General features: G+C 45.1%; 1 protein-coding gene across 2 annotated transcripts in view; it reads right to left on the reverse strand.

Moving 5' to 3' along the window:
• The window catches only part of CLDN10 (claudin 10), a 118,085-nt gene extending 93,519 nt beyond the window's left edge, over window positions 1–24,566 (reverse strand). The window contains exon 1 of one of the 2 annotated variants that reach the window (XM_040487231.1): window positions 24,103–24,566. In XM_040487231.1, coding sequence (XP_040343165.1) covers window positions 24,103–24,316 — 214 coding nt within the window. In that variant the 5' untranslated portion in view covers window positions 24,317–24,566. The remainder of the gene's footprint in view (window positions 1–24,102) is intronic. The other variant, XM_040487232.1, reaches the window with a different exon arrangement.
• Between the last annotated feature and the right edge of the window lie 942 nt (window positions 24,567–25,508).

Raw genomic sequence — 25,508 nt, forward strand, 5'->3', positions numbered from 1 at the left:
CCCTTCACAGTTGTTCCCTCAGTTGTGATCATTTACGAAGGCCTCCCACCTCATCCCTGTCCCTTTATCCTTCCCCCCAACCCACAAGACATCCTAGGCATGGGTAAATGCTTTCTGTGTATATTTTAGACACCATGAAAATGTGGAGAGCTTGTGACCATTTTACAGGGATGTGGAGGAAAAAAAGACCCAACCTGGTAAGCGAGTTTAAATCCCACATGTAAAGTGTTTTATAAAGAGTGGATTCTTCTGTTCTGTATCGCACAGAAGGACACAGTGCTCAAGCATTTGCGCTGTGACAGGAATGGTTCACTTTGATTTAAAAACCAAGTTACTGGGGCGCCTGGGTGGCTCAGTCGGTTAAGTGTCCGACTTCGGCTCAGGTCGTGATCTCGCGTTTCATGAGTTCAAGCCCCGCATCGGGCCCTGTGCTGACAGCTCAGAGCCTGGAGCCTGCTTCGGATTCTGGGTCTCCCCCTCTCTGTGCCTCTCCCCTGCTTGTGCTCTCTCTGACTCTGAAAAAAATGAATAAATGTTAAAAAAAAATCTTTTTTAAAGCAAGTTACCTTCAGGAACTTGGCTTAGGAAGTTGACATTGTTTCATTTCAGAGTTTTTTTTTTTTTTTTCCTGGAATAGTTCAGACCTCCCAGGGAAAGCTGGGCTTCATAAACCATTAGTAAGTCAGGAAAACAGTCGTGCAAACAACACGGAGACATAGGGTCCGAGCATGGAAAGAACGCGAAGGTAGAATTCTGGAGATTTGACCATAAAACAAGAAAAGCCAAAAAAGTTTGGAGAGTAAATGGGGATCAATGATAAGGAAAAAAAGTAAAGTGATCTTTGGCATAAATAAGGGCCTTCAGTAGAGTCCTTCCCTTTACTCAACAATTCCCTCGTGAGGGGTAGACATTGAGGACTTGTGGGATGGTAAAGAAAAGAGGTACTGGATTATTGTAGCTGAATTTTTTCTTCACTCAAGGTCATGCTATTATTACCTGAAAAGAGCAAAGAATACAAAACATCAAGAAAGGAGAGGAGATGAATGGAGGTCACTGCTTAATGTTCTTCCAACTGTGACATATTGCACTGATGGCTCCAACTCATCGCTTCTTATAACCAAGCCCTTGGACACCCTTATTTTGCAGTGTCTTCCGTCACAATGAGGATTGTATTTCTCCATCCCGTCACTCTAAGTTCAGCCATATGACTTGCTTTGGCCAAGAGGATGTCAGAAGATATGACATAAGAAGAGGCTTACAAAACCACTTGCCAGCTTGTTCCTCTCTGCTTTTGCTATGAAAAAGGTACGCCCAGATGAGCCGCCCAGTTGTAGGGGATGGAGAGGTAGAGTAAAACCAAATTACTCTAACCAGTCCCACCTAAGATCAGCCAACCCCCATCAGACCCCCAGAGGAGTGAATGAGATCCCCAGCTGAGATCAGCAGAGCCGCCCAACTGAGCCCAGCTCAGACTGGCTAAACATCACAGGTGCAGGAAATGAATATTTATGGCTATTGGCCAAGAGGACCTATGGGTGTTTGTTACCTAGTGATTTTCTGCCCATGCTAATTCATATGCCAACCCATTTTTATCAGACCCTTATGAGATGAGAGAGATCTCTGTGCATACTCGTACATTAATGGCTGGTTCGTTTCAGGGAGTCTGGCTTCCCACGAGGCCACCAGGAGGGAAAAGGGTCAGATACCATAACTACAAATCCAGGCTATGTTTCCTATTTGGGAGGGATTTTTATTTGGAAACCATTCAAATTCGAGGCTAGTAGTGACGTTTCCAGGAAAACTGAGGGCCAAAAAATGATATCTGTTAGCTGGGAGGAATCAAGGTAATTTCTACCTGCAGAGTATTTGAAGCTTGAATAGAATAGAACAAACAGTGGTAGCAACAGGAAATGCCCCTATGTACTTGGCCAAGTAGAAGGTCAAACAGACAACCAAGGCTCTCCTATCAGTTATCAAGAATGTGCAGAGGGGAACCTGGCTGGCTCAGTCAGCAGAGCATGTGACTCTTGATCTCGGGCTCATGAGTTCGAGCCCCACACTGGGGGTACAGATTACATAAAATATTAAAAAATAAAATCTTTGGAAAAAAGAACATGCAAAGCACAGAACCCCAGACAACTTTGCTTTGGTCTACCCTGAGCCGCACACCTGGCCTTTTAAAGAAAGAGGATCCATTTGCATCCAAAACTAACTCCACATTGTAGAAGATGGTTGTTTCATCAGAAGCAGATTTTGTTAAATTTATGAAACTCTAAGGATTTAATTTAGCTCAACAACTGAGCCCCTATTTATGGGGGAAGCCAGAGTCATCTCCAGAGATGTGGAGGTGACCAGGCATCAGACCTGCCATCCTCTTCCAGGTTTAAGATACCATCCTCAAGTAGATAAATGCATGGATGACAACAATAGAGCCAGATACAAGATGGGCACAATAAAATGCTACTGGGAGACAGAGGAGAGGTTGGAGGGCATGGCAACACAAGGGAGGCTAGAAAGGAAGTGTTTTTGTGGGGGAACATGAGGAGTTTGGTTGGGGACCTGCTGTTCACAGCCTGGTAGCATCTAGGGTCTCTGCGTGTCTTACCTGCGTGTACATCAGCTCCATCGTTATTCTCCCTTCTGTTTCAACCTTGCCTCAAATTTAAGACTTTTAGACAGATGTGAAAGATAGGAAAGGAGAGCTGGCGGAACCTAAAAATAAATTGGGTTTCAAAAAGTAAGGCAAATGTGTAGAGATGGCTAGCGGATCTATTAGCTGTGCAGATAGCAAGATGTGTGGTTTATATTTAAAGGATGTGAGGGGCGCCTGGGTGGCGCAGTCGGTTAAGCGTCCGACTTCAGCCAGGTCACGATCTCGCGGTCCGTGAGTTCGAGCCCCGCGTCGGGCTCTGGGCTGAGGGCTCAGAGCCTGGAGCCTGTTTCCAGTTCTGTGTCTCCCTCTCTCTCTGCCCCTCCCCCGTTCATGCTCTGTCTCTCTCTGTCCCCAAAATAAATAATAAACGTTGAAAAAAAAAATTAAAGGATGTGAAATTAAAGTTTAACCCCAGGTGACACAAACTTTTATTGCTTCTAACATCATGTTAAATAAAAGCCACCTCTGGCTTGTTCACACCTGTCTCCGACGGTTTGGCCTGACACCGTCCTTCTTGCTGCGTCAGATGGCATCTGTTTTCAGTATCAAACTGGAGACTTTCTGCTAAGTCATCTCCAAGCCCAACTTCACTGGCACAATATGTTGCTTCATAAATTAAATTAAAGTCGCAGGATGTTTTGGATTAGAGGGATCTTCCTTCAACCAGACCCGAGGTTAGTAAGAGAGTGTGACCTGTCTGGGCTAGAATTCCCTCATCCAAAACATCCAGAATATTTCACTGGATTAATTTGCAACTCACTGGGAGATTTTTGGTCCAATTTGCTGAAGATTTTCTGTCTGTTTCCATTTCTCTTTTCAATTCAGGTCAATATGCATTTATTCAGCTCTCTTATTGAAAATGATATGAAAAGTATTACTGAGTCAAAAGAATAAAGAAAACAGCAGATAAAATGCAAGGGAAGGAAGAAAAGTAATGAGTGAATAAATAAGTTCATTCATGAATAAAGAATTTATTCATGAATAAATAAATTCATTCATCCAACAAATGAACTTACAGAGCCCTTATTTTTGCCACGCTCTGAGCTAGGGAAGTACTGTGCAATATAGGGAGAAATATAAGTTACTGTTTCTTTTCTTCAGGAGCTTAGAATTTGTTTTTTTTTTATTAAAAAATTTACCATTAGTTTAAATTCAACTTATATTCGTGTTTAATCTAATCGAAAACTTCACAAAGAAATAAATATGAACAATTTCCTTGCACCTTTGAGAAGATGTTGAACATTCTTTGTGGGGGAAGTCTAACGAGTCACACTGCACCCCAGGATAGGACATGTGTGTTTTGGTTGGATTGGATTCCATGGCCGCTAACCAGTAGGCTACAGGAAGAGAATTTTTAAGACATATTTTTCCATTAGGGGCTATAGGAAATAATCCTTAGTACAGTATATCAGGTGTACGTTTTCCTTTGAGCAATGCTGTGAGCCCATGTGGCTTTAGGAGGAATTACCTTTAGCAAAAACTAATAGACAAGTAGAACCAAATGTTCCTATAGTTCTGAAACATACTGAGAAAAATCTCCATTTCACCCATCTATGGCCCAACCTTGCTTCTTGTTTCTCAAACAATAGTTCTTCAAGATTCAATGAAACAAAGTATGGAAAGCAACAGAAATGCCATGATGCAGTGTTCCTGAAAAGGTTAAGGTAGCTAAGGCCGCTGAACATTCACACAGAAAGGATGATTATGACACTGATGGCATTTTGAGGGCTGTTCCACTGTCCCCATGTCTTAGTTCCAAGTGCTGTAACGAAGTACCACGGACAGGGTGGATTATCAATGGAAATTTATTTCTGACTGTTCCAAAAGCTGGAAGTCTGAGATCAGGGTACCACACGGGCAGGTCTGCTGAGAGATCGCTTCCTGGTTGCTGACCTCTCACTGCACCCTCACATGGAGGAGAACAAAGAGCTCCTGGCTCATAAGGGCACTAATCCCTTCAAATCCTTTCACTAATCACCTTCCAAAGGTCCCAGCTCCTAATACCGTCACGTTGGGGGTCAGGAGTCAACATAAGAATTTCAGGGTGAGGGGACACAAACATTCAGACCATTGCACCCTCCTCATGTCCTCTTGCTCACACTGGAACCTGAGCTCCATGAGGACAAAGACCTTTGTCTTGTTTTCTGCTGTGTCTCCAGTGCCCAGAACAATAGGTAGCACATAGTAGGGGCTCAATAAATATTGTACAATGAATGAGTGAGCAGATTAATGTTTCTCCTGCCCTGGCTAAGACAAATGTTGGATCCGAAGCTAAAGACCAATAAAAGAGAACTTCCTTGCTTCATCCGTGCCCCTTGTGCCGTCTGACTTCCCTCTGCTGTACTTCATCCATCCACCCAGCGCTCTGCGCTGAACCTGCCTCATTTTCCTGGTGCTCTGCTACCTGTTGGAGTTATAAAGATGAAAAGAATAAGGCACAAGCCCTCAAGGAGAACGCAACCTCCGTTCTAAGAGAGGACCCTGAGGAAAGGTGAGAAGAGAAGGGAACTGATACATCCCAAATGTGCAACATAGGACTAGCAGGGTTTCTGGGTAAGAAGGAATCCAAGAGAACAATGGAAAGTGAGGTGAATTGTGATTGGACAAAGGTAAACTGTCCATCATTGAAAAGATCAAGGAATGAGGAGGTCTAATATGTCCTGGATCCCAGGAGTCCAGGACCATGATCAAGACTGAGTTCCAAGCTGCAAGAAGCTAACATGTAGCAGGAGAAATGAAGCAGATGTACTGGTGATAGTGAGACAAAGTAGTGTGAAACCGGAGCCATAGGAAAAGTGCTGTCACCTGTGAGGCAGATCCAAAGGAGGAAGCATATTTTCTCTGGCTGGCTTCCATGTTGTCATATTGTACCTGCTGTGTGTAAGATGGTAAAGGAAAAACAAAGGCAATGAGGCTGGAGCCTGTCCTGCTAGATCTAAGTCTAGGGGAGATACAGTACGTTCCTCCGTAACCTGCCATATACTGAGGCTGGCTTCCCCGGCTCATACCAGCTCTTGAGAGCCAATTGTTAAATTTTCAGGAACTTTGCATGCCCATTTTTAAACGCAGCCTTTAAAAAAGATTGGGGCACCTGGGTGGTTCAGTTGGCTGAGCATCCAACTCTTGATTTTGACTCAGATCATGATCCCAGGGTCGTGGTATTGAGTCCTGAGTTGGGCTCCATGCTGAGCATGGAGCCTGCTCTAGATTCTCTCTCTGTCTCTCTGTCTCTGTCTCTGTCTCTCTCCTTCTGGCCCTTTCCCCCACCCACATGCTCTCTCTCTCTCTAATAAAATAAAATAAAATAAAATAAAATAAAATAAAATAGTATGTAAAGTTACAATGAAATAAGTTATCTTGAAGACAAAGGTAATAAATACTCAAAACACATCACTTCCTAAATCATTCTCTATGCTCTGGAGGCTTTCAGGTCTATTACATCCACACGACTTTGTGCCAGTGCACGTATCTTCCCAACTCTGTGTTCAAGAACATCACGTGGGTAGCTTGACATTGCCATGTTAGGAGTATTTACACCATTTACACCACAGAGATTGGCAAGTGCTGCAAACCTAGACTTAGTTCAATGTTTTCATTTTCTTGTCTTAAGAAAATGATAGAGAAAGTGTTTCAAATGCAGATCAGACTTCAAAATGTGACATGTCTACAGTCACTGCATTGTGGATAGCACAAAAAATGGTGGAAATATTCCTCCAATATTCAAATTCATTATCAAATACAGCAAAGAAGGGAAAGCCTGGGGGAGGGGCGCCAGTTCCCTAGGAGATCACAGGCTTCATGGAGGGGAGGCCCAAGGCAGAGAAAATCAAGGGACCCGTGTCCTTGGAGGCCCTTGGCTTTACTTGCCCAGTTGGTCCTTAGGGAGAGAAGGGAGGCAGCTTTCTAATAGTAATGAGGCCACTGCCTGAGCCCGTTCCTGTGGCCTGTTTCCTGGGAACCAGGTGGAACACAGGCTCAGAGAACCACAAAAAGATGTATGAAGACAGGGTAAACCCAGGAATCATCGAAGCCTCCAGAAATGGGAATATTCAACTTCTTTTGTGGCTCCAGAGTCCAGGCAGTACAGAACAAACTGTAGAGAAGGCAGGAAAGTCCCACTAGCGGAAAAAAATCAACAAGCCAGGGGTTTCTGTAAAATGACTTTTTTTTTTTTAACTGGACTTGCAGGCTTGAAATTCAAACTTGATTATGAAGAGGGGATGGAATTAGGTACCACACTGCCCCCAAAATATCCCTTTGCATTTAAAAATCACATACTGCAGGCACACAGAGCTGGACAGCACTCTTTGCCATCAGTGTCTATTCAGATCCACAAGAGTTCACTGGACCAAGTTTTCTGAAAGGAACTGGGACCCTGACAGCCTCTCTACATCTTCCTTTCACACACACACACACACACACACACACACACACACACACACACTGCCCTCTACTACCATCACTGAGCCCCCAAGATGGGGCCAGACTGCAAAAAGGGCAACAGTTTCCTTCCCAGCCTGCAGTCAACCCCCAAAAAGGGGGGGGAGAGAGGGAGAAGAGCCTAAGGCCATGACCTGGTCCCAGCATCAGGCTTCTTTAAATTGTTAGAGAGGATTGCAGGGTCCTGACCCAACGTGGCCCCAACAGGAGCCATCTCCTGACTTCGCCATCCTGGCTGTGGGTGTATTTTGTGAGAAACATGTACCCAGAGGTGAACTGAAATTGCTACCAGTCTTGGGATCCTTGGGACAGTCTACCTGAAATTAACACAGGGAGGGAGGAGAGAAGGAGACAGAGTAGATACAGGGACATGCGAGGCCAGCAGTGGTGGGAATACGACCTTGGGGGAGAAAAGATGGCAGGAGAATTCTAAGTGTGAGGAGCTTATGCACAGCAGTGTTGTGGGGAGAGGGAAGCAGGGGTCTCTCTAGAAGCCACAACTGCATAGAAAACATAGGAAAACAGTAGGTAGGAGATGAGGAGATGATTACAAGCATCACCAGGGAAGCTCCAAAATATTGAGAGCAAGACCCCTGAAAAAGTCTGATTTCTGCCTGGACTGCACTTGAATTGGGGCACAAATGTACGACGATAGCCTTGGTCCCCACACACTGGTACAGTGGAGAGCATCACTTTTACATACAGGAAAAACAAAATAAAAGTCATGAGACATAAGAGAGGTTAAAAGGTAATAAATAAATACATGCTGATTAAAGGGCGAGTCAAGATTTATAAATAGGAAGAGAAGACCTGTGAATTAAGTTCGCAATAAAAGAGAATCACAAATACTTTACGAAGCTAAGGAAATACAGCAGAGTGGCAGGATGTGTGTGGGGTTGGGGAACCGGGTAACTAAGAGAAAATCCTGACAGAAAAAAAAATTCCAGGAAGGAAATAGCTTATTGTTAGAAAATGATTTTTCACTCCTCATCTCCACCGTGTGAGTTAAAATAAAGTAAGACATGTAAAAGCGGGACTATTTCCAAAGCAATCATCCTCAGACCTGTTTTGTAATACAGATAACCCAGCCGGTACCCAGCTATCTCGAGAAGGTTAGGGCTTGTAATTTAGGCTCTGCTTTCAGTGAATGGCACTTTCTGTTTACCCTGCACTTTCTACCGATTGCTCATAACGTGCAGAAACTTGAACCCTCACAGAAATGGCCATGCGGTCCCGCCAGTCTCCAGAGTCCAGCAGATGAGGAGCTGGAGAGGTCTTTTTTTGGCTGACTGTGGCCACGCGTGGCTGCGTGATTTATGGACAAGACCCACAGCCACATCCATATCTCCCAGCCATTAACTACCAAGAGGCGGACTCAGCCCAGAACCACTCACAGTATAGAAAATCCTCAGAGAGTGATTCTGTTCAAATGATTAGAATAATCATGGGGCGCCTGGGTGGCGCAGTCGGTTAAGCGTCCGACTTCAGCCAGGTCACGATCTCGCGGTCTGTGAGTTCGAGCCCCGCATCAGGCTCTGGGCTGATGGCTCAGAGCCTGGAGCCTGTTTCCGATTCTGTGTCTCCCTCTCTCTCTGCCCCTCCCCCATTCATGCTCTGTCTCTCTCTGTCCCAAAAATAAATAAACGTTGGAAAAAAAAAAAAAACAAAAACAAATAATTAGAATAATCAGAGTCGTTTTGATCTCATTCTGATTTCTCAGTTCACCTTTCAAATGCAGGCTGTTTTCGATGGCCCAAAGAGAACATTGTGAATGGTGCCTGAGATTTCTCCTAATGTTAACATCTGAATGAGAGGACCATATGTGATCTTACAGCGAAGGAAAACAAGATCAGGGAGAAGGGTGGGGATCACGGAAACGTCCCAAATGCCAGAAATTGCCATTGGTAAGCTTGGTAGCAAACCCCAGGTAAATTCTAGAATAGATAATTAAAGAGATGGTTTTCTCTTAGTAAAGAAAGAAGGTCCTGTCAGGAGCCAGCATGATTCCTAAGAGCAAGAAGCACCGAATTAGACCCTCCCTTTTGATGAGGGTGGTTACTGGGTTCCTAAGACGCCTCACAACTTCTAGCACACCATGCTTTGGGACAGGAAGCAGAGACACGGGCCTGGTAGACCCCCAGATAGGCTCAGTGATGGCACCGAGGATGGCGGCCAGCCCCTGTGGTCCTATCCTTGCAACCATTCATTCAACCCGACCAAAAATTCACTAACTCAGCATGCACCTTCAGAGCATGGATTTTATGCAGGGCACTCTTCCAGGCAAGGGATAGAAAGACTTTGTTCAACCTCTGTTTTCACAGGGTTTATAATCGAGTGGTGGCAAAAAACAAGTACACAAGTAACCACAATACAAGCCAGAGAAACAAAATCACAATAAGGAAAGTACCCAATCCCCCCGGGGGGGCGGGGGGGGGGGGGGAGGTGAGGGGGGAGGGCAGATGGAGACAAAGGTCCCTTCTGGTTAGAAGATTAAAAAGCCTTTGCATGAGAGGTGGAATCTAAGGTAGAGGTTGAAGGGAGAGAGACGTGAGGGATGACGAAGAAAGGCATTTGCCCCAAATGGCGTGAGCAGAGGCACAGACTAGGAAAAAGATTAAGCACAAGGCCAGTCTGGTTGCAGCAGGGAGACTAGAAAGTCAGCCCCGTCGTGGTGTGTTCCTTTTGCTGGGAATTATCCACGGCGCATCCTTGGTGGATGGACAATGGACTGGGTTCAGGAGTCACAGTCTGACATTTGAATCCTGCCCGGGACACCACCTTAGCCATGAAATTGAGCCACTTATGTGACTTCCCTAAACTCTAGTTACCTCACCTATAGAACAGATGTGACTGTAGTGCCCGCCTCAGATGGTCACTCTGGGAATTAAATGAGACGCTATGTAAAGTGGGGTCTGGCACGGTCCCTAAATGCAGTGAATAAAGGCCAAAATTAAATGGGAAAGTCTCCCTTTGCAAGTTTGACCTGGCGAATTTTAGAGCAAGTAGAAGAGCAGAAAAACCTTTTTTTTTTTTTTTTTGATGTTTATTTATTTTTGAGAGAGACAGAGAGAGACAGAGTGCAAGCAGGGGAGGAGCAGAGAGAGAGGGAGACACAGAATCTGAAGCAGGCTCCAGGTTCTGAGCTGTCAGCAAGAGCCTGATGTGGGGCTCAAACCCCCAGTGGTGAGATCATGACCTGAGCAGAAGTCAGACACTTAACCGACTGAGCCACCCAGGTGCCTTGAAAAATCTGTCTTTCTAATGTCTGGTCCCAATCTAGTTCAGCAGGGAGCACCCGGAGACTGAGCCCAGGTAGGCAATTGGCTGAACCAGAGACAAGGCAAACCTCCCAACCGGGAGAAGAGGAGGGTGTGGCGGGCAGATTCTGCAGGATTAGGCAAGTGACTGGATATGGGGTCTGAAGAAGCCCAGGCAGGCATTACGTGACTCCAGGTTTCTAGCCTATGTGACCAGCTGAGTGGTGGTTTCATCCAAACAAGCAGGAAAGTCAGGAGGGGGTTGTGGGGAGGAGACCAAGAAAATAGCATGGAATTCCGAAGAGGGAAGGCTTGGTGAAAGCCTGGAGTCAGCAGTTTGAAAGAAGCAAGGGCGGGGCGCCTGGGTGGCTCCAAGGGTTGAGCCTCCAACTTCCATTCAGGTCATGATCTTCTGGTTCGTGAGTTCGAGCCCTGCGTCGGGCTCTGTGCTGACAGTTCAGGGCCTGGAGCCCGCTTCGGATTCTGTGTCTCCCTCTCTCTGCCCCTCCCCCACTCATGCTCCGTCTCTCCGAAAAATAAATGAAAGAAAGAAGAAATATGTGCAGCCATTTGGAATTCTGGGGCAGGAGCGGAGAAGGGTAGGAGTAAACCCACAGAGACCACAGGGAATATGCTGCAGGCTTTTAGATGATGCTAAGCTGGGAAAGTAGCTAACGTAAAGATGACCAAATTTCATGATTTAAGGCAGTCTTAAAAGACTAGAATTGTGGTTTGGAGCAAACAACAATAATGGCTAACTCATATATATATATATCAACTCATTTAACCTTTCTCATAGGGAAAATATTATTAACCTCATTTTAAAGATAAGGAAACTGAAAGAGGTTAAGTAACTAGACCAAGGTCACGCAGCTAGTAATGACAGGCCTGGGATTTGAACAGGAAGTCAGGTTTCAAGGTCCCTACTCTGAAAGGAAGGAGAGGAGGGAGGGAGATAGAAAGGAGGAAGGTGGGAAGAAAGGAAGGAAGGAAGATAAGAAAAGGAAAAGAAAGGAGGGAGGGAGGAAACTGATCATTATGGAGGATTCACAACGTGCCAGGCCCCAAATTTCACCTGTACTTAGCAAGCTAGGAGACCCAGAAGGAGGTAAGGTGATTAAAAATACATCTAGTAGACAAAGAGGACAGTGTGGTGGAGACTGTACTCCAGGGCTGTGAGAGGCATCGAGGATGAGGCCAGAAGCTAAGTTTCCTCTGCTGACCCCTGCTTCAGTGTGAATTTCTTCCTATTCTGGTGCTGACAAGCAGCGATCTTCAACTTTCGGTCCAGTGGTTCCACATTTCTAACTGTTCGTGAAAACCTCGGTCTCGGAGTCTGTCTTTTGGCTCCTCTGGGTATTGTGTGCGATACGTGCGAAGTTCTGCACTGGTGGGTGGTTGTGTGTGGTTCGACGTGGAACCTGAATGGTTGGTGTCTGTGTATGTGTGTGGTACCCACACAGTGAATGTGAGCCTGTGTGCGTGTGTGTGGAATGTGTAAGTGTGTCTGCATGGTGAGAGTGGTACGGCTGTATAGTTGGCTGAAGAACCAGCTGGGTCCACATGTGCATGTCCACATGGCACGAACATGCTAGCATGAATCTGCTGTATAATTCTAGTGGAACTGGACCACAAACTGGATGGCTCACCACCCTGGGCAAAGGCAGACCCCCACCTCCACCCCGCCCCCACCACTCCCAGGAAGGATTAACGAAGGCACCAGAAGCAGAAGCAGAAAGAGCGGGACAGAACAGAGGCCATAATACTGGGCCCACAAGGACCTCGGCGCCCCCTACAGGATAGAGTTGGAGCTACAGCTGGAATAGGAAGTTTCAAGGGGAAAGCGCTACCTTCTCTCAGGCTCAAACTTGTTCCCAGTCCTAACTAGGACTGTTGTTCCCAGTCCTAACTTGAATCTGGGATAGAGGTTCTCAGTAGGATAACACGGGTATTTTCCCATGTTATAATACAATATAATATAATATAATATAATATAATATAATATAATATAATATAATATATAATATTGTATATATAATATATATACATATATAGTGTATATATGTGTATATAATATATATACACATATATAATATTGTATATATAATAATAATACAATATAATATAATATTAATATAATATTAATAATATAATATAATAATATAATACAAATGGATTCCAGATAATTCTATAATAGTGTCCACTGGTCCCTCTTTGTGGCTCCACCTCCTATCAAAGCCACAGCCGACTGTTGGCACTTCCATTTGTCACCTAGGCTTTGTATTTCTGCTTCACCCTTTCCCACCTGCTTCTCCTTTTCCCCCAAATGCTCACAGCTTGGAGATATCCCCCGGTAGTTCTTCCCGAGGCACAGGGTGGCAGGAGAGCGTGTTCTGGTGAGGGAGTGGAAGCAGGAGGCAGATCAGTTGAGTTCAGAGAAGGCAATGGGTCAGGGCTGAGTGGGCAAGCAGGCTGGAATTATCGTGCAGGACAGTAATAAGACAGGTCTGGCCTGGAACCCAAACATTAGCCGGCAGAACGAAACGAGGGGTCTGAAGTCCAGGTTCAAACAGGAGGGAGAGTGGGCATCAGCTGATCTCCGGGAACTGGGAGGCTGAGCAAAGCAGTAAGCACATGGAGCCAGGGCACAGGGCCAAGGAAGGATCTCGATATAGCAGAGAATCAGTTTGGTAGGAACATTTATAGGAATCCTATTGAGCGGGCTGAAACCCTCAGATAAAACTGGCTCAGTGTTTGCTGGTGGATTAAATGAAAACATCTGGCTGTAGTTAGATAGAAAATAGCCTTCATTCCCTCTGCCCCACTTGCCAAAAGTCCACATTTTGTGTTCTGGAGAGAATCAGTCTCCCAAGAGGATGGCTGGTCTGGTTTTTTTTTGTTTTTTTATTTTTTTTTCAACATTTATTTATTTTTGGGACAGAGAGAGACAGAGCATGAACGGGGGAGGGGCAGAGAGAGAGGGAGACACAGAATCGGAAACAGGCTCCAGGCTCTGAGCCATCAGCCCAGAGCCAGACGCGGGGCTCGAACTCACGGACCGCGAGATCGTGACCTGGCTGAAGTCGGACGCTTAACCGACTGCGCCACCCAGGCGCCCCCTGGTCTGGTTTTTATACATGAGCTATATTTGGTACATATGAACAAAAATATTGAGCCAAAGAAATTTAAAGGTAAGACTTGTCCTGGATGGCCCAGTTGGTTAAGCGTGGGACTTCACTTCAGGTTGTGATCTCACGGTTTGTGAGTTCGAGCCCCAGGGCCCCACATTGGGCTTTCTGCTGTCAGTGTGGAGCCTGCCTCAGATCTGTCTCCCTCCCTCTGCCTCCCCCCCTCTTGCACACACTCTCTCTCCCTCTCTCTCACAAAAGTAAATAAACATTAAAAAAAAAAAAAAAGGCAAGACTTGTCCTGTCAAATCTCCAGTCCCCATCATTTAGCTTTATGCTTAAATTTAGGAGTCATTCCTTCCCTGGCAAGGGTTAGGTGGCATCCCTTGGATTTGCTTAGGACCTTTTAAAATATCAATATAGGGGTGCCTGGGTGGCTCAGTCGGTTGGGCATCTGACTTTGGCTCAGGTCATGATCTCATGGTTCATGAGTTCCAGCCCTGCATTGGGCTCTGTGCTGACAGCTCAGAGCCTGAAGCCTGCCGGATTCCGTGTCTCCCTCTCTCTGTGCCCCTCCCCTGCTCATGCTCGCTTGCTCTCTTTCTCTCTCTCTCAAAAATAAATGAATATTAAAAAAAAATTTTTTTTAAGAGTCTGTAAAATATCAATATAGATGGGGAATTACATATTCATTATTTTAATTCTAACATATAAATACATTGGTTCAAATATAATAACATTAATATAACATATATATTAGAACATTTACTACTTTAACTGATGTTCCCTTCTAGGGCAAAGACAAAGCCTTTTTATTGCTATGTTCTCAAGTGCCCAGCACAGACCCCAGCAGTTGTCCAAAAAATATTTAAGTCAACATCAAATCAGGAAAATTGATGTTTAAATATCTCTTTCACTTTTGACATGTTCACGGAATCTCAGATCTCAAACTGGAAATGACTATTCTACCTTCCCAGCCAGTGCAGGAATTATTTCTACCAACATTTTAGCAGAGAATCGTCAGCCTCCCCTGGATCCTTCTAGCCAGTTCTTTGTGGGACAACCTATTCTATTGTTGGGCAGCTCCAGTAGAAGTTTCTTCTTTGTAGAGCCCCTACATCTGATTCCAAAGCAAAGTTTACCCAGTAGTAATACTTGTCTCTTTCCCACTCCCCCTCCTCGACCATATTCTCCCCCCCCCCCCTTTTTTCCAGGTTAGACCATTGCCATTGTGAATTTATTTCATGAACCCTCATCCTCCAACTCATTGTCCTCTAGAGTCAATGAATGTGATTTATGTCCAGATCCTTTAAAATATGGTGCCCAAGACCAGCACAAGACAACGGAACTACAAAATATGGGGTAATACTATTACCCTCCTAACTCCGATATTCTTATGTGACTCCCTGAGGTTGCATTAAGCTTTCGACCTGCTCTGCAGCAGCTTTCTCTGTCACTGCTCATCATATATCCAGACAGGAGTGCTCAGGGGCGTCCTTAATGCAACTCACCCCTCATGAGCCACCACATTGCTAAGTCTTATCACTTCTACCCCCAAGTATCTTCCTTGTCTGTTCCCACTGCTGTCCCCTTGGTTCAGGTTCTAATACGAAATACGGCAAGATCTTTCTTTCTAGAATGCAGGCCCTATCCGGTATTCTCTGTTTGAAATGTCTCAATAGCTCTCCAGCCTCTCCGAGACAAAGTCTACATTTCTTCAGGGAGCTTAAAGGTCCCTTGGCAAGCTCCCCTTCTGCGATACCTGCAGGCTGACTTTTCACGTCCCTCCCCACCCCCCCACTCTTCCTGCTCACAGTTCCCTGAGGCACTTGGTTCCTTCCGGCTCTGAGGCCTTTGCTTTCTGTGCCTGACACTGTTCTAAACGCTCTCCACAAGTTAACTCACTTAATCCTCATCACCAGCCTCTGAAGGAGGGGATATGGTTCCCATTTTACAGATGGAGAGCTCAGGGGTCCAGCGTTTTGCCCGGAGTCGTGCAGTTGTTAAATTGTAGAGCTGGAGGAGTCCCATGGCCTGAAATGCACTCCCTGTCTCTCTCCTTGGCAAACTTCTACCCATCTTTCAAGCTGGATCAAGCACTCGTTCTTCTGGGAAGTCTGCCTCCCCCCTGAACTTTACCATCAGATCTCACTTCTCATTCTGAGCTAATTGTCAGCTACACGGGTGTCAGCACCTCCACTGAGGATAAGCTTATGTCCTTTTCCTCACTGAGTCCCCAGACCTATATTGTGTGCCAAGGACTCTAATGAACGCTTTGATGAAGGCACTTATTAGTTAATAAATGAATTAACTATTTACCGGGTTCCTTTGTAGTTGTAATATGGCATCACGGCAATTTGCCAAATTGTCAACCTTTGGTAATCAATTTTCCCGTAATACATACAAAAATCTGGCCAAAGCCCAGTTGTAAACCAGCTGGTTCCTGGCAGCTTCATTATCCCAGGTTCATTTAAGAGCAACAGAGTTACGAAGCACCCTGGGATCACCTAAAAGTGCGCAGCAGCAGGACGTTTTGAAATTACTAACGTCACCATACCGTTTGCCCCGAAAGCGTCCTTTGTGTCTTTTAGGAAGAGAACGAACGAGTAACGGAATCCGTGCGGAGGGGACACGGTAGAGCTGACTTGTCGCATGTGTGGTCAGATGGGCGGGCCGTGGGCAGAGAGAAGAGCAGTGAACCCTGTGAAAAATAAACCTGAACCCTTTCCACAAGAAATATTTACCAGGAGAAAACCAGCGCCGAAAACCAGGCAAGCACGCGAAGCCCGAAGGAGAAGCGAAATGGGAAAGCGCTGGCCTCGCTGACCTACCTCTGCAAACACCCCGGGAGCTGCTATCATACGATATTGATTGCATGTTCTTAGTTACCGCATTCTCAGTGCTCTGGCGGCTAGAGCCTCACGTGATCGCTGGGGGAGACACTGCCCTTCGGGGCTTACCTAGGCTCACGATCTAGAGCACCTTTCGTATGCAAATCAACAAAGCCAAGGCCCACTCCCCCAACGACCTCAATTCTCAAGCTTTCACACCACAAGCCTCTGTCTCTACCCTAATCAACCCAGGGCCCAGGTACAGACAATTTAGGACGGCCCCTACGCCCCAGAGCCCGCGGAGATCTTTCAGGCCAGCCAATCCGGAACTTGTTTAACCCGATTCCTCTGCTCCGCCCGCTCCCTCCCGGGAAAACCGTAGTGCCGGCGTCGGCCAGGCTTCCCTCTCACTCCGGCCTCCCGACAGGCTCTGGAGCGTCCCTACTGGTCCAGTGTGGGGAGCCATGCCTCCTGCCTCTAGGGGTCTGTGAGTATAAAAACTTCTTCCTTCACGACAGCATTTTGTGTCCGTGTGTCTTACCATCCCTGATTAAAGCAAATTTCAGGGATGCCTGGGTGGCTCGGTCGGTTAAGCGTCCAACTTCAGTTCAGGTCGTGGTTTGTGAGATCCAGCCCCACATGGGGCTCTGTGCTGACAGCGTGGAGCCTACCTGGGTTTCTTTCTCCCTTTCTCTCTATCCCTCCCCTACCTGTGCTCACTCTGTCTCTCTCTCTCTCAATAAATAAATAAACTTTAAAAAAAAAAGGGGGGGGGGGAAACAAAGTGAATTTAAATGGCTTACACAAGGTCACACAAAAAATTAGTGGCAGAACTGGGACTTAAACACAAGTTTGGGGGCTAGTACCAAATGCTGAACGTTTCCCCTCAAAATCTGTGGATGACCATGCAAAGTTATAAATATGCTCCCCTGTGAGCCTCAGTTACCTTGCCCATAAAATGGGGGCCATGGAATACTATCTTTTGGATAAAAGTAATCATGTCTGTGAAAGCGCTTTGTGAAATGTGAATATGACTCAAATCAATGTATTATACCGTCACAAAGTTTTTCCCAGTCCTCCAGGCTAGCAACACCTGAGCAAAGCTTTGTCCTTTCTTGGCTGCCCAACGTGTGAACACAGCACTGCTTCCCTAAGTGGAGCACGAAGCGGATCTTTTCTTCCCATTTCGGACAGATGTGGCACATGACTGCCGTGACACACAGGCTCACATCTGCGGTCAGAACCTGACTTCCCAATACAGCGTGGTCTGACCTTATGAGGCCTAGCGAATCCCAAGCATAAACGGTGTGACTCTGATGAGCGCTGTAACCTTTGCATGATTATAAATGTGACACAGGGATGAGAGGCATCCTTCTGTTAGGCTTTGGATTCCAGGAAGCAGCTACTGTGGTCTGGCCAGAAGCAAGTTGATGGAACAGAAGGAACGGTCACCTCCCAACAGTTGAGATGTGAGCTTCGCTTCACGGCACTGAAAGACCTGGTCACAGTAACGAGCGCTCCCCTCCATGGTGAGCGTCTCCGTCTGGCATCGTATAAGGCACTTTGCCTATGTTATCTTGTTTACACACCATCTAACAGGTAAGAAAACTGAAGCACAGAGAGATTCAGACCCTTAGTAAGTGGCAAGTCCATTAGACTCCAGGACCAAGCTCTAAACAGGATTTCTCAAACTTTTAATGTGCATAGGAGACACCCGGAGATGTTGTTAAAATGCAGATTTTGATTCAGTAGGTCTGTGGTAGAGCCCGAGATTCTGAATTTCTAGCAAGCTCCCAAGCGATACAGATGCTGCCGGTCTGAGGACCATACGTTACGAAGCGAGGCTCTAAATCATTATGTGTCTCGAAAAATGCGTCTTGCGTCTCGTCATAAAAAACGCTCATGGCTCTTCTCCTTTTAAGCACTTCCCTGGGGCCTTCTCCCTTGGCCAGAGCTTGGTGACAGGAGATGCCCTCTCCATCTATTAAATGTTACAATTTAGCTCCGTGAACAATTTCTTCTTCCATTTGTTTGGTCCACAAAACTTTAGTGAGTGCCTGATAGGAGCCAGCCACCGTGGTGGGTACCGAGGATACCAGGATAAATAACGTAGGGTCCTGGCCTCCAAGAGACTGGTAATGGAGACAAGCCATCCTGACAATCTCTGGGGCTTCCGGGAAGGAGCACACAGCACCCAGATGCAGAATTCCAAGTCCAACCGTGGCTGCTTTAGCTCCAGTGCCACCTTCACCACGACACGGGCACGTGTCAGCCCCATGCATGGCATTCTCTCGACATAGAGACAATTTTATGGTGGCTCATCCTGTCCAGATTCTGCAGTGAGAATACAATTCACCTACCTTGGGGCAGCACACATAAAAAATTATGCCATTTTTTGTCGGGACAAAAGCATGCCGAATGTTTCTTTGGCAGTTTTCACCCCCAAAATAAGCCTAAGACAAAACTTGGAGTTTTTCTTCTTCTTCTTTTTTTTTTTTTTTAAAGTTTATTTATTTGGGGCGCCCAGGTGGCTGAGTTGGTTAAGTGTCTGACTTCAGCTCATATCATGATCTCTCAGTTTGTGAGTTCAAGCCCTGCATCCAGCTCTCCGCTGTCAGTGTGGAGCCTGCCTTGGATCCTCTGACTCCCTCTCTATCTCTCTGCCCCCTCCCCTACTTATGGGCAGGAGCGCACTCACGCGTGTGCTCTCTCTCAAAACAAATAAATATTTTAAAAATTACATTAATTTACGTATTTTGAGAGGGAGATGGGAGGGAGGGGCAGAGAGAGAGAGAGAGAGAGAGAATCCCAAGCAGGCTTTCTGCTGTCAGCACAGTGCCCAACTTGGGGCTCGAACTCACAAACCGTGAGATCATGACCTGAGCTGAAGTTAGAGGCTTAACTGACTGAGCCACCCAGGTGCCTCTAGATTTACTTACTGTTATTTAATCATAGACTAAGACACACATTTCAGCGAGCAAGAAATCTTTATGACGTCAGATGGCTCCCCGCTGTTCCCCATATAGTGAATAAACACCCACAGAAAACTCCTTTTCTCTAGCAAATGCCATTCCTTTGCCCCCATTCTTATGGCATGGCAGGTAAGGGGGGAGAGAGAGAGACGGAGGCAGCAGAAAGTGAGGAGAGAAAGAAGCTTCGTACTCCCGTAGGCAGCCAGCATCACTTGACGGCCAGGGTCCAGAATAGTGTTTGGTTTCATTCCAGTGAAATCCTGGCACCTTTACTTTGCTTGTTACTCATAAGGTCATTTAAGGTCATGAAACCTATCTCCCCCCAGATGCAGATAAGATTCTAAACAGTCAGGAACACAGAAAGCCAGCTAAGATAATAGATAAGGGGAGAAAAAGAAGGGCTAATCTCTGGAGCAGTTATCTTCCTTCCAGGAGCCTTTTATAGCTGTAATTCTTCGGTGAACTGCAACGTGGTGAAGCATCACAAAGCCCTGGAATTGAACTTCAGGTTGAAGGATACTTCAAGGGACTGTTGGAGTCCAGCTCTCTCAATTTACAGAAAAGAAATTTATGAATGAGACAGATTCATTTGCAAAGTCAAGGTCTGGCGACTGGTTAATAAAAGAGAATTTGAAGTTTGGTCTGCTGAATTGCAATTCAGTGATCTTCCTTATTGTTGCCTGAGTACATGTCCTCAATCACTCAATTCACGACACTCTGGCCTTCCTCCAGGAGTACAATTTTGCCCTCATCAGGAACCATCTATCTCATTCATAATTTTGTTCATTCAGCCATGTTGCAAATATCTGTCCAGAGCCCCGTGTGTGCCAGGAGCATAAGGAGAGCCTAACAGTCTAGTCTTCGAGGTAACCCCCACCAGGCAGCTTCAGTCCCTCCCCTTAGCAGTGCTCTCTGGACCCAGCCTTCCCCGTCAGAAAGGACCGCTTCCCTCCCAATGAGCGATGCCCTGTTTTCACAGTTAAAATATCCTTATTAACGGTGACAGGAGAGAAAATCAAAACATGACGGAACAAGAGACATAGCCTGTGGTGGATATTGCCCCCAAAGACAGTGACGTGCTTTGGGGATTGAGTCAAGGAGCTCCCAGGCTGTGATGAGGAGTGAATTACAAGGATCCATAGGGTGTGTTTCTGAAATCCACCCCACAGAACTGCAGTTGAAGAGGGCCTCTATTTTTCTCAATACTGTAAATGCTCCCTGTCCAGAGAGGGTGCTGGCTCACATCAAGTCTCTAAAGGCTGTAGTCCCTACTCCTCTGAATGGGTCCCTGAAAACCTACAGCTCTTGAGACGGCGGAGAGTGTTAGCAACAACAAGGTACGACTCTGGCAATGAAGTTATGTAACCAGCAAGGCAAAAAGTAAACAAACAGAAACGCTGGCAGCTCAGAAAGTTTTTTTCTTTTTCTTTCTCAAAGGAGGCTTAATCTGACCTAAGTCTAAGCAGATTTGTCTCAAATTGACACAGCGGGGCTTCAATAGTTTGTTATTTTAAAATGTGATATACTCATTTTCATTCCTCATTGGCTTCTGAGTTCTTGTCTCAATTTGGAATTACTGGGATGTCCGAGAGCCTTCTGGCAGAGAGGCTTTCCCAACACCCCTGTTGTTGTGTTTTCAAAGAGGAGCAAAGGAAAAGCAACCACTATCGTCAGCAATGATTCCATGTGAATAAGGAAATCCAAATGTGAGTCCCCATTTCCTTTGGACACATGAATCAGTGTTCCTGACTTTGAAAATAGATTTCTGTAGCAACTTGTTTATTTTATAAAGATTTTTATTCAGGAGGAAGAAAGGGGAGAGAGAATGTTAAATTAATTTTACGTGTTCTAATCAAAGCACTGTCGGTGGACCAGATTTTTCAAAATACCTCTCATGTGCAGGGTACACAGCAGATCTAGAATACATTATCTTTAATATAAAAAGCAAAATCAGGGGGACAAAATTTAAAAATTGTTTTATGTTTATTTTTGAGAGAGAGACAGAGTGCAAGCAGGGGAGGAGCAGAGAGTGGGGGAGACACAGAATCCGAAGCAGGATCCAGGCTCTGAGCTGTCAACACAGAGCCTGATGCAGGGTTCGAACCCATGAACCGCAAGATCATGACCTGAACTGAAGTCAGATGCTTAGCCCACTAAGCCCCCCAGGTGCCCCCGGGTGATAAACTTCTCAGTGGGGGGGGGGGAAGATTATTTAGACCACCATGAACTACATACTAACTATAACTTCTCACTCCATGTTTTCTAAGATGCATTTGGAGAAGTAGCTATTGAAGTCACACAGAAATCTACCATGATTCTTTAGCCCACTTTGGAACTAAGGTTAAATGTTAATTTTTCAAAATAACTGGATTTTGTTAAGGAATATAGAATGAGGGATAATAAGACAAAATATTTTTTTAAAAAGATGAACCCACTAGGGGTGCCTGGCTGGCTCAATCAATAGAGCATATGACTCTTGATCTCAGGGTTGTGGGTTCGAGCCCCATGTTGGGTGTAGAGATTACATAAAAATTAAATCTTTAAAAAAAAAATCCTGAGGTGTCTGGGAGGCTCAGTCAGTTAAGTACCTGACTCTTGATTTTGGCTCAGGTCATGATCTCATCTGCACTGGGCATGGAGCCTACTTTGAAATTCTTTCTCTCTCTTCCTCTGCCTCTCTCCACCACTTGCTCTCTCTCTCTCTCTCTCTCTCTCTCTAAGAAAGTTTTTTTCCTTCAAAAACAATGAACCCCCCCAAAATAAATAAAATACAAAAATAATAAATTTTTAAAAAGAACCCAAGAAAGAACAAAGAAATACACTTACCCACGCAATATCTCGTCTGCTTGCTGCCCAAGATGGCAGTGGGCCAAAGGGGGCCATAGAGAAGGAAGAACCACAGAGATGTGCAGAATGACGCTAATAATCTCCACCACACTCGTCCTCTCTTTTACAGTTTCCCCCTTGTTCCTAACAAAGCCTTCCATAGGAGAGGGAACGATTCTGAAGTATCTCAAAGTAAGTTTGTAAGTTGGGACTGAAAAGAAATATACCATTGATTCTTCAAATGGGTGCTTGAGAAAGTTCATTATTTGAGGGCCTACGTGGGCTATCCGAGCTTGAATATTTCCCTTGTCATTAGAAGTCTCCTGGATTTAGCTAAGTATTCTGTCTTTATCCTTTGGCACACACTGTGCACTAATGACGGGGGTACTTGACACAAAATCCCATAAAATATTATGCTTTAGTAACTTCCTAGTTAAAATTTTATTTTCTTTACTGAGGCCAAGGTACAGTTTTGCCATTTAGTTGTGGAAAGACTACATTTTAAAAAATACCAGGGGTGGGGTGCCTGGGTGGCTCAGTTCGTTGAGCGTCTGACTTCGGCTCAGGTCATGATCTCACACTCCATGAATTCGAGCCCCGCGTCAGGCTCTGTGCTAATAGCTCAGAGCCTGGAGCCTGCTTCAGATTCTGTGTCTCCCTCTCTCTCTGCCCCTCCCCTGCTCATGCTATGTCTCTCTGTGTCTCAAAAAAGTAAATAAAAACATTAAAAAAAATTTTTAAATACCAGGGGCAATTTTTTAACATAATAAACCCACAACTTATGGCAGATTTGTAAAGGCATCAAATCACGAGGCAGATAGTGATTCTTGTGATGACATAAGAGCAGGTAGTTATCTCCCCGGAGGTATCCCGAGGTATGGAAATGCCTTCCAAGAAAAAAATGTCCCTAAGATACAGATACTTGTAATAGAGTTTCTAATATGCATAACGATGAAAGCTTGCTTGCATGTTTAAAAAAAGTAAAACCAAGCAACAAAAAGGCAGTTCATGGGCATTTTTCTTTCACGTAACTACTTTTTAAATTCTTCTTGCTCTGCTATTTTATCATTAAATATGATTTTAAAAAAATAGAAACCCCTCTGTAAACAAAATTCTTTTTTCACTCAGCACTGTCCTCCTTGTCCTACGCTTTTACCCCCTTGAATATGTACAGGAGTATACATATATACGTGTGTGCGTGTACTTCATACTCAGATGGCCTGGGGAAGTATAGGAATTGGGAATAACCTATGAATTACTGACAGCATGTGTGCATGTATATATGTGTGTCTATAGATGTATAATGTATGTATACACACCTGTCTGGAAAAGATTCCTCCATGATGTGAGGCAAATTGAAACTAGCTTTTAAATCACTTTTGGGGGCACCTGGATGGCTCATTGGGTTAAGTGTCCGACTCTTGTTTCGGCCGAGGTCATGGTCTCACGATTTCGAGAGTTCGAGCCCCAAGTCAGGCTCTGCGCTGGCAGGGTGGAGCCTGCTTGAGATTCTCTGTCTCCCTGTCTCCCTGCCCCTCCCCCAACCTGTGCTGTCTCTGTCTCTCTCAAAACAAAATAAAAATTAAAATAAATAAAATAGTCATTTCTGCCCTGTTCCTTGGAGTCTATCATTTGCACTGGGTATTTGTAAAAGATTCATGAGATTATTAACCTCCCTTTGTCATATAAAATACATGATTTAATTCTTTCAGCCCACGTTCATATACCTCATCCGTCCTAGGCAATTTTTTTTTTAGGATTTTATTTTTAAGTAATCGCAGCAGCCAACATGGGGCTGGACCCCACAACCCCAAGGTCAAGAATCACATGCTCCACCCACTGAGCCAGCCGGGCGCCCCATCCTAGGTAATCCTTGACACTTTCACAAACACTCAGTCTTTACAGAGTTAACAGCCAACTGTATGCAGCTGCTTCGGCACAGTGAGGGGAAAAGCGACATTTTACTTCCACCCCGAGCAAAGCCATTATATTTACCTTCTACTTTGAAGATAGTAAAGTGTGGTCGGCAATGGAAAGAACCCAACGCGTTACCTGCGCAGTTCATCCACAGACCCTGGTAAACCCAAGTGGCGGTTATCACCGATGATGCTCGGGTGGTCACTTTCCATTCGTTGGACGCGGTGGCCGCGACAAGAGCTCCAAACCCTCCGACGCCAAACACCAGAGCTGAGATCTGCGCCCTGGACATGTCGCTCTGTCTTCTCCAGTGACACAGTCCAGACAGAACGCTTTGGTGGGCTAGGCATGCAGCGGGTGACTAGCGCTCGGACAGGTGTTATGGCAGGTTAACGCGGGTAGGGAACAGCATTTCATGCTCGGATGGCCTGCGGAAGGACCGGAATTCAGGATAGAGTCTGGTTCACCGATGGCATTTTAAAGATAGCTTGAGATGATCTTTCTAATTTCCTACACGGAGATTTACTAAAAAATTTTAGATGGATTTTAAAGGTTTTGATTTCGCAGATATTTTTTTCCTGGCACCATAGTTAATGCTTAATTTTCTGTTAGCCTGAAGCTTAACGAACCGTGCACCGAGAAGATATTACAAAGTACAAATTATACAGTAACAGTTAAGGCTTATTTGACCAATTGCTTTAGTCTCGCAGGCTTCTGAATCTTTACAGAAATGGAATCATATGGCAGGTATTCTTCGGTAACTTACTTTTTCACACAACATTATGTTCGTGAGATTCATCTATGTTCAAGAATGTAGTTGGCGGAAATATAGTACTTCATTAAGTGAATATACTACAATTTATTTATCCATGTTCCTGGAGATGAACATTTGTGTTGTTTCTTCCTCACCCCCACCCCCTCCCCCTCAATAACAGTGGGAACAGCTGTAAATATTCTCATGCATTTCTTTTTGTGCACCTGCTACAAGAGGTTCTCCAGGGTAATCTTAGAAACAACTGCTAGGAAGCAGGAAATAAGTAGGAACTAATCTTCAACCTTATTGACAATACTAAGTTGCTGTACTGAGTAGTTCTAGTTGTTTACCATCCTACAACCAGTGGGTGAATCCTCATTGGCTCACTTCATGACATGTGGCATTGGGGTGTTTCAGAATTGCTGGGTTTTGTTTGGTTTTTTTGGGGGAGGGAGTGGGGGCTTGGCCACTCTGATGAGTGTAAAGCTCCCCCATTATGATGACTAATTTGTATTTCCTGATTACTAATGAAGCTGAGCATATTTTCACATATTTATTGGTTCATTGTGTTTTTGTCTACAGACATTTGTAGCTTTTGCTCATTTTATCCGTTGAGTTGCTTGACTTGTTATAATTTATTTTTAGTTCTATACACATCCTGGATAGCAATCATTTGTTGATTATTTACATTGTAAATATCTTCTCCCAGTTTGTGGTTTGTCTTTATTCA

Source organism: Herpailurus yagouaroundi, unplaced genomic scaffold (genome assembly GCF_014898765.1).
Source record: "Herpailurus yagouaroundi ecotype Mexico unplaced genomic scaffold, PumYag 164, whole genome shotgun sequence".
NCBI lineage: Eukaryota > Metazoa > Chordata > Mammalia > Carnivora > Felidae > Herpailurus > Herpailurus yagouaroundi.